The 10,003-nt window shown below is 42.2% G+C and overlaps 1 protein-coding gene across 1 annotated transcript; it reads left to right on the top strand.

Moving 5' to 3' along the window:
* The first annotated feature begins 472 nt into the window (after nucleotides 1-472).
* Nucleotides 473-1,544, top strand: LOC126630123 (uncharacterized). Its single transcript, XM_050300267.1, has 2 exons — nucleotides 473-1,282; nucleotides 1,404-1,544. The coding sequence occupies exons 1-2, from the start codon at nucleotides 626-628 to the stop codon at nucleotides 1,542-1,544; spliced, it is 798 nt and encodes a 265-aa protein (XP_050156224.1). The 5' UTR covers nucleotides 473-625.
* The last annotated feature ends 8,459 nt before the right edge of the window (nucleotides 1,545-10,003 follow it).

Below are 10,003 nucleotides of genomic sequence, written 5' to 3'. Positions count from 1 at the left end.
GATAAGGTCCATGAGGCGCCACTACCGCGGGCTCCGCTTCGATGCGGGCAGGTTCAGGTGACCCCTTAGGGTTCGGATCAAGGGGGTTCGGACCTGATCAAATTAGCATCCGGATCGGAAAGTTGTATGGATTTGGCTTCTGGGTTTTGAAAAAGAAGGGATTTTGAATAGGGATAAATCTGACGGCTACCCAAAAGATTGCTACACCCAAGACGGCCAGAGAGTGATGTCATCATCATCGACGACGAGCGTGCACGTCATGGCGCTGGACGGCCTGGTCAACGTCGACTCCTTCCTCTTCGTCATGTAGCCTTCACACAATCTGCTTTTCATCTTCAAGAATAGCCCAGCCAGTCCCGCCTTCCCAACATCGTAGGAGCCTCTCGCCATCGTTACTGCAGAGCCAAGCTCTTCACCATCGCTCCCTTCGTTTCTCAAATCACAAACAAACCTGAGATTCTGAAAAAAAAAAACAAACTGCTCCCGGAAAATGCCGACGCCCGACGACATCGGAAAGCTCCCAATCGACATCACCTTTTCTCGTCTCGGAAAGTGGCTGGTTGATCGGAAAAGAATACCCGGAGATTGGAGGAAACGATTGGCGGCAGTAAGAGCTTGAATTTCAATGGAATTCGCTTCTCTTCCCAAAGATATCAATCCCTATTTCCATAGCTTGGAATCTGATGGAATTGGTTACTTAGAGGCCAAACAAATATATGATATTCTTGTGAAGTCAGCTCTAGAAAGTCGGAATATTTTCGGCCGGCTATCGGGTGCTGCTGGTGCTTGGGAATCAATTGTACGTTCATTTAAGAAGGATTATGTATGTCTCGGCGAGGCTGCTCAGATAATGGTGCAAAATGTGAACTATGAGATTCCGTATCAGAAAAAGCAGGTGCAAAAGATTCAGCAACAATTAGCAGAACTAGACCACAAGGAAGCTGATATTAAGAGAAGTGCAGCTCTATCGGCTACTAAGTATGTAGAGAATTCTGTGACTGCAATGCTCAATTTATCGATATATGATAAAAACAAAAGCCGAATTATGGACGAAGAAGGGTGTTTGGGGTCCATTGTTAATGTTCCTGAGGCCTCACCACCGACAAACACCATCCAAGCTTACCTACCGCTCTTCCGCCCTACGACATGTCGCTCAAGCGACTCGAGCACCTCGAAATCGTACCATAGCTGTCTCCCTGCGACTCCAAGCTGCTCCTCTCCTTCTATCCACCAGCACAGCGGCAGCAGTTGCACGAAAGTCCACAATCATCATCATATGCAGGTTGAAGCTGACTTCGAGTTTTGACCGGTTTTTTTAAGCCGATGCTTCTTTCAAACAACTTCACAGTCGGCCTCTTCACTTTTCTGTCAAAATTGTTCATCTCTGACCAACAAGACAGCAGCTTTCAGGTTATATACGCCATGGAAGCTGCACAGGTACATGCTCTTGGACCTCTTCAACTTCATCTTTGCCGAGACCGAACGTCTTCGCCAGCGCCGCCTGCCAAGATTCTCACTATGTCCTCCTCGAGGGAACGACTTGATTTTGCAGATGTTGATTCAAATGATGATGGTGACATTAAGGGACTCGTTGCTGTGGTAAATTGAGCTTTGCCTCGGAACCATAGAGATTTTGGGCCGCAGTGTCTTAAGCCAGAGCAGTTTCATGGGAGGTGTCGAAAATCCCGAGCCAGAGCCTCCAGCGCAACGTCTATCAAGCACACAAGCTCTATAGTCTGCTCCACCTTTTCTCCACCTCTGTCCTCTACTCCATCGCCGGCCCAACATTTCTACGCGCTGTCGACGATAACTACTCACCTATGGCGATCCAGATCCAGGCCATCCTCCACTGTCGCGTCACCAACGCCTGTCTCTCTCTCAGCCACAAACAGCAGCAAAGTCTTCTTCCTCCATACTCTCTCTCTCTCGCCTTCCTCCGCGATGGCAGGCAGTGCAATGGGCAATGGCTGTGCTCTGTGCCTATGGTCAGTAGCTATGCTCAGTGGCCGTGCTCAATGGCAGTGCAACGGTTGTGTAATGGCTGGGCTCGGCAGGCAGTGCAATGGCTGTGCTCAGTGGTTGTGCTCAGTGGTTGTGCTCGGTAAAGGTAGTGATAGAGCTTCTTCTTCTGCACCTCCGCCATGGCTGCTGCCTTTGAATGAGATTGACAAAACCGAAGTTTGTCAATACACACACAAAGACCTCATCCGTCTCTTGCCTCGCAGCTGCCAGCACATTCAATAACCGCCGTCAAACGACTAGCCGGTCATGAAGCCTCGACTGCAACTCTCCGTCCGTCTTCGTCCGCTCCCCGCAAATTCCTCTACCCATCACCCAAATTTATACAAAAAAAATAAAAATAAAAAATAAAGGATGGTGGAGCAAAGCAAAGTGGTGCTGTCACCACGTGAAAAAACAAGGGGGATGCTTTTGGCAAAAGAAAATATAAAAAATCTTGGTGGATCAGCACCACCATGTGCAAAAAAAAAAAAAAAAAAAAGGATGGTGCATCTGGCACCATGTGCAAAAAAAGAAAAGAAAAATAAAATAAAATAAAAATAAATAAAAAAATGGATGGGCATCCAGCCCCAAAAGATAGCGGAGATTATAATTATATATGTATATATGTCTTGGGTGCATCTGGCACCATATATAAAAAATAAAAAATAAAAAAATAAATAATAATAATAAAATATATATATATATATATATAACTCAGTTAGTGGAGTAAAGTCCATCTTTTATTTATTTCTCTAAAAAATTACATAAATTCGCATTCCACGTGCAAAAAAAAAAAAAAAAAAAAAAAATTAAAAATTACAAAAAAATGTGCAAACAAACAGGAATAAGCCTTCATTGCTCGCGGGCCGCCTCACCACTCGGCAGAGCTTCAGAAATGAGAGGCGCCGGAGGTTGACTGTTTGAAGCCACACCACTCGACGAAACTCCAGGAAGAGGAGGCGCCAAAGGTTGATCATTTGGAGCTTCATTACGCGGTACAGCCCCAGAAGACGAAGGCAAATGTTGTTGGAACAAACCCACAAACCTCCGATGATCAAGTAAAATCTGACCATCAGATTCCTGCATCTGGTCAATTTTCCTCTTCATGTTTGTGGCATAGTTGTGTGCGAGTTTATGCAACTGTTTATTCTCATGCTTGAGCCCCCTAATCTCCTGTTTGAGACTCATCACTTCAGCCGCCAACGATTCAACTTGACGGGTTCGAGCAAATAGGCGTTGGGCCTTGTTGGACACAGAACCCGCACACTGCACACTAAGAGCCAGAGACTCCTTAACAGCCAACTCATCAGACCGCCTGGAAAGTAGTCTGTTATCTTTAGGGGTGACAAGGTTCCGGGCCACCACCGCAGCGGTCATATCATTCTTCATCACCGAATCCCCAACGGTGAGAGGACCAGTAGGGGATATGAAGGATGGACGCCATATGTTGTCTGGAGAAGGCGGGACTGCCTCTTCACCAAGATTCAAGTCAAAACGATGGTCGGAGGGTCCAGACATTTTCAAAGTGTTGAAGAAATAAGAGATCGGACAAATCAAGATCTTAGAAGTGCAAGAAGGGAGTTTTCACAAGCGAAAATTCAAGTGTGCTTTGAAACGAACTGCATGCCTCTATAAAAATCAGCACTCGACGGGATTTCAGAGATCGAAGAGGCGAGCTCAGAATTCGAAGAGGCCATTCAAAAATCGAAGAGGCAAGCTCAGAAATCAGAGAAGCATCTTGCTTTTCCAGACGCGTCGGCACCCGTCACACGCAAACTCAGCTTTGCGGAAATCACGGGCAATTTGTCGAAGCGCCGAGCTCAGAATTCGAAGAGGCCAATTCAAAAAATCGAAGAGGTGCTAGCTTTCTCAAAAGCTGGGCTTGCTCGGAAACCATGGGCGATCTTCCTTTCCAGACGCGTCAGCACCCATCACACGCAAACTCAGCTTTGCGGAAATCATGGGTAATTTGTCGAAGCGCCAATCCCAGATATCGAAGAGGCGCCAGTCTTTTTCAGCCGCGTCATCACCTGTCATATGCACACTCAACTTTGCGCAAATCACGGGCAATTTGTCGAAGATTTTCGGTGAAGGAGAAAGCACGTGAAGTTTACTGTTCAATCACGCATTGGTTGCCGACACGAGTGAAAGAATAGTACATCTACAGGTATCAAAGAACTTCCTATAACTGTCCACCTTCACCTTCCATAGCAAGGCAGACATACAGAGCCTTTCTTCATCTCCAAAAATGCTTTCCCAACGAAGCCTCTCGAGTCATTCAATGTTCCTTATTCCTTGGGGTACCTCTGCAAGCCAATGACTCCAAAGCAAAAGTATCTCATATCACTAGGGTAGAAAGCAAGAGTATCTCATATCATGCGTTCTCCCTGTCCTTTCCTTTGTCTTTATTCTTACCTACAAAGACAAGGATAAAGAAAACAATATGCCGGAACTTCCACTCAAACTCGGGTAAGGAACCGACTGCTTGGAACCCTTCCCTGATTGCCTACCTAGCACTGCTCTCGAGTACTCGTTTCCCACTGCTGCTGTACTTCCAAAGAAGCTGCCACATCTGCCTGGAGAACAGATAAGGCAAGTGAAAATGATACCTTGTAGCATGTGGAGACAAGGTGCAGAAGGAACAAGCAGAGAAGAATGCAGTCTGCACAGTCAACTCAGCAGAAGGAGTCCGAGCTGAAGAACTCGAGAAGCTGCCATATACGCCTGAAGAAACAAGAAGAGAATAATGCAGCATGCACAGTCAACTCGGCAGAAAAAGTCTGAGATGAAGAACTCGTTTTGACCCTCAAATTCTTGAGTCGACTTACTAGGCGTTGTGGGCTGCACGTGCTGATTCACCACCCTTGAATCGAATCCTTAAAGATCAAGTCACCAACTGGAAAAAGAACCCATCAATCTTGAAGATCATACCGTTGACCAAACTGCTCAGGTGTGAATTAGAAAGATTGAACAAAGCAACAAGTCGTCACCTTCACCGCGTGCCTGCTTGCCATATGTTCGAGTCAACCTTCAAGAATCAAGCCTCAACGGCCCTTGAAGAAGTCTCCAGCCAAATTCAAGATCAAGCCTCGACGGCCCTTGAGGAAATCACAAGTCCGATTCAAGATTAAGTGTCTACCACCCTTGAATCAAAACCTAGTTCAAGAATAAGCTGTGGAAAATCAACAATTGGAGGAATCCAGAAAATCCTCCAACCCAGTTCAAGATCAAAGCTGTGGAAAGTCAACAAGCGCAACAAAATATGTGCCGATTCACCCACTACCAAAGCCAAAGATCATCTACCACATGAAGCTCCTTGTGGTCTAAATTCAACCTTCAAGATCAAGCCTCGACGACCCTTGAAGAAATTTCAAACAAAAGTTCAAGAACAAGCCTCAACGGCCCTTGAAGAAATCTCAAGCCCAATTCAAGATCAAGCCTCAACGGCCCTTGGATCGACATCTACAGTAAGGGACTTCAAAACGCATCTCCTACACGTGACAAGCACATGTATACAACGCGCCTTGAAGTGGGGGCATTTGTAGACATCGAAATTTCGGTAAATAAATGTTGACCGATAAATCAAAGTGTCAACGCTCATGTATTACATAAATTTTACACGTAGCGTGTGACTCGACGAAAATTGAAATGAGTTGGAAAAGTCATCAAATAGGACACGTGTCAACACCTGGCAGAAACGACTTATTTCATCTGGGATATTATATTCAAAATTAGGCCTTGGAAAATTCTATAAATACAAGCCTATTTCATCCATTTAGGGGGGGGACCAATTCATATTACACCTTGAAGCTCTGAAGCTCTGAAACTCCGAAGCTCTCAAGCGTCCAGGTTCCCGAAGAATCAAGAAAGTGTTCTTCGTTCTTCGTTCATCGTTCTTCCAAGATCAAGCCTCGACGGCCCTTGGATCAACAATCATCCACCTTCAAGATCAAGCCCCGACGGCCCTTGAAGAAAGCGTTCTTCGTTCTTCGTTCATCGTTCTTCCAAGATCAAGCCCCAACGGCCCTTTGGATCAACAATCATCCACCAATTCAAGATCAAGCCCCGACGGCCCTTGAAGAAAGTGTTATTCGTTCTTCGTTCATCGTTCTTCCAAGATCAAGCCCCGACGGCCCTTGGATCAACCATCCACCAATTCAAGATCAAGCCCCGACGGCCCTTGAAGAAAGCACCATCGTTCATCATCCGTTCATCCAAGATCAAGCCCCAACGGCCCTTTGGATCAACAACGTCGACAAATCCACACATCCAACCGTTCTTCAAGATCAAGCCTAAAAGCCCTTGAAAATCCGTTCATCACTGTTCTTCAAGATTAAGCCCAAAAGCCCTTGGAGATCCGTTCGTCACTGTTCTTCAAAGATCAAGCCCAAAAGCCCCTTTGAAGATCCGCTCAAATCCACCTTCAAGATCAAGTCCACGGCCCTTGAAGAACGTTCATCCTTAGATCAAGCCCAACGGCCCTTTGGATCAATCACACATCCACAAGTACACACCTTACGGAGATCGAATCAGAGGATCAAAATAGAGAGAGATTGTAACCCAAAATCATCACAAATACAAATATTTGTTTGTGCACGTTGTTCTTGTCTCTTTCGTTTCAGGAATTTTTCGTGTTCACAATCTCATCACATATAAATATTCATTTTAATCTAATTAAAACAATTTTGGTCCTATTACAACTATTAGTCCATTTGATTGTTTTAGTTGTATATAATACTCCCACTATGCTTATAAAACGGTTTTTAAAGCAAGAGTATATGATACTACTAACATAAACTTTGCATTCATCTGATGGACTATATAGTTGCCTTAGGGCCTTAGGATGACTATGAACCTTTGTTTAGATTCAACACGAGCCTTGTGTTGAATCTTGGTCTAGGGATGGTGATTGATTTTAGTTACGCGTTTAATCACATTAAGGCATGTTGTCTTAGGGGCGTTGGACCCAACTACTTCATTTTCATGCATATCAAATAAAGCAAGAAAGAAGTACTTCAAAGTAAAGGTGAGCTTATGCTCATTACAACATTTGCATAAATCAAATTACTTTAAAGTAAAGAAGAGCTTATGCTCTTTTACAACATTTGATCAAATCAAATTACAACCAAAATCTAATCTACACATTCCCATGGTTCAAACAAATTTGAAACGGCCTTTCACATAGCTCAATTATATTAGGCTTAGGTTCATAATCACCCTTTAATTAATTAACACTTTAACTAATTAAATAGAATGCAACATTTTCATTTGGTTTTTGTATCCATAAAATTGATTTAAATGGAGCTAAATGAAATGAAAATCCAATTCTCATTTAAAGAGACAAAACAATTTTGTTCTCTACCTAATTTGGGCCAATATGCAATAACCACAACTTATTTGGGCCATAAAGCAATTAACCTCAACTTTTGGGCTATATTGCAAAACTTTTGGGGTCACTTTGTAAAAACACAAAAGTCCACTACTTCATGTAATTACAACTAGAACCCAAAATTTTAATAATGCAAAAACTTCATTAAAGGAGCAAAACAATTTGTCCTTTAGCGTTTTTGGACCTATACGTAAAAACGTAAACTTTTGGGCCAAAGTGCAAATACACAAAAGTATCAAAACTTTATGTAATTGCATAAAAGCCCCAAAAGTACCCTATAATGTAGGGTGGCCGGTTTTGGAGAGGAGTGTGAGTGATGTGTGTGTTGATTTGTGAGTTTTGACATAAAGCATGCAAGTGCACAAGTGGTGTGTGTGAAAGGGAATTAATCCTTTCACACCCACCATTATTTCTTACACCATTTAAACAAATATCTAAAACATTTAAACATTTGAAAATTCATAAAACATAAACTTTATGAAATAAATCAAAACTTTGAATCAAAACACAAAACTTTTTGTTCTTGGCAAAAATGTCAAGAACAATGAAGAACATTCATGAAAAACTCAAAAATTTCCATGAACATTTTTCACCCAAAAACATCTCAAAACCATTCAAACTTTAGGGAAATAACATATAACCAAACTAGGGTACATAGGGGTTCCAAAAGTCACCTTAAAACACTTTTAACAAGTCAAACAAGAACCCAAAAATCCACCATTTGGATTTGGCCGAAAATTCCCAAAAGCATGGCACCAAATTTTAGCTCCAATATTCATGCTCATATGAACTACATCTACAACATTTGAGATGGCAAATTTTCTAACAAAATTTACATTCAAAGAAACAAGAATAAAGCTTGTAACATATTACAACTTCTAAATCACAAACTATGAACTACAAAACCCAAAAGGATTCACCAACTACTAGACCTAGGCTCTGATACCACTTGAAGGAAGATTTTGTGAAAACATGTTCGTTTGAATAACATCTATAGCATGCATTTAACAATTAAAAGGCGGAATCATGCTTGCATGCATTCAAAAACAAAACATTAACCATGAAATTCAAAGCCTTGTAGATTGGTGAACCAAGACTCAACTCAAATCAAAGTGAGTTGAGAAATATATACCTTTGTAGATTCCTCTTTGCATAAGCAAAGGCTAATCACCGAAAGAGAGGGCCTTCATTCCTTGCATCTAAAATCTATGGATTTGGATGGATGAAAAGGTTTCTCCAAGTTCCCAAAATTGAGAACCTCTAAGTCTTCACACCAAGGAGAGATTTAAGTAGAAATGAGTGACCTTGGAGGAGTGGGATTGCTAGATACACCCTCTAAGGGGGCCGGCCTCCTAGAGAGAAAAGGAGAGACATGTTCTCTCCAATTTTCTCTAAAAGAAACCCATAATGAATTTTAGGCTATAAAGTTCTTTATATAGTCACTTCTTTAAATGACTTAAGAACCAAAAACCCTAATTCAACACACATGGCCGGCCACATAAGGGATTTGGGCTTTTGGGCCTTTGTGAATCTTTATTCATTAAATTGTCATACAACTTAAGTCAATGGGCTTGACGTTCGAAGCCCATTGGGCCTTAAGGTCCAAAACTATCCCGAGGTCTTTAACGAACTTATTCGTTTGATTAATTAACATATTAATTAATCCTTGCCATAAATAATTAAACCATTTAATTATTCTTACTCATCTCCATTGTTTCTTCAATCTCCACCTTACACGGTGTACGATCCATTAGGTTCCTTTTAGCGAGGCAGTGGGCGATTAGAACTCTTTCAAATCGATTGTGAATTGAAACTTACTTTCAATTCTCCCTTTAGTGATTATACACGTTTAGGGCTTCCACAAACCAAGAGTGACACCTAGCAGCATATCATGGTTACCCAAGCTAATCAGAAAAGGTAGAGAACCTATTCAGTTTAGGATTACAAATGCAATACGGTCTTTCTCTAATACAATACTCTTGACCACATTGTTCGGTTTGATAGTTTATTTATTCATGTCTACTATCCAATGTGATTCGTGTGCTTATATGATTACCTTGAATGTGATTTGGAACGACTTCCTAAATCTCATTCATACTCTGGCCAGAGGTTCTAAATCATATCATAGAGTATTCTCCCTCAAACGGTTTGAAGGTTAGAGATCCCTTGTTGCGCATTCACTTGCCTCCATAGCTAAGTGGCTTAACCCCAACTATGCCGTGGACACCCTCCTGATGGAGTGACTTTGACATAATCAAAGATCAAGGACTTAACCACAAGACAACTATGATGCCTCAGGTCAAAGGACTACTTTGCATTATCCCAACCATGAGTTCTCATGTGACATGAATATGAGAACTCTTCGTTGATCGTGTTCAGTGAACTCATTCTCTACTAAGCACCTACGTACTTGTCTTGATGTCACATACACCAATGACTCGAGACTAGTCACTCTCCCTAAGAGAAGATATAGCACGTACTGATCTTAACGGATTGTCAATGCCCAATTGGCAATCCTATGATCAAGAACGTTTAGGATGTGTCTACGAAAGAATGGTCTCATGAATCTAACTTCTTTAGATCGCATTCTCCCAATCACATATTCCTTGGACT

This window comes from Malus sylvestris, chromosome 7, assembly GCF_916048215.2.
Source record: "Malus sylvestris chromosome 7, drMalSylv7.2, whole genome shotgun sequence".
NCBI classification, from domain to species: Eukaryota; Viridiplantae; Streptophyta; class Magnoliopsida; order Rosales; family Rosaceae; genus Malus; species Malus sylvestris.
This window is presented reverse-complemented; position numbering and strand designations above follow the sequence as displayed.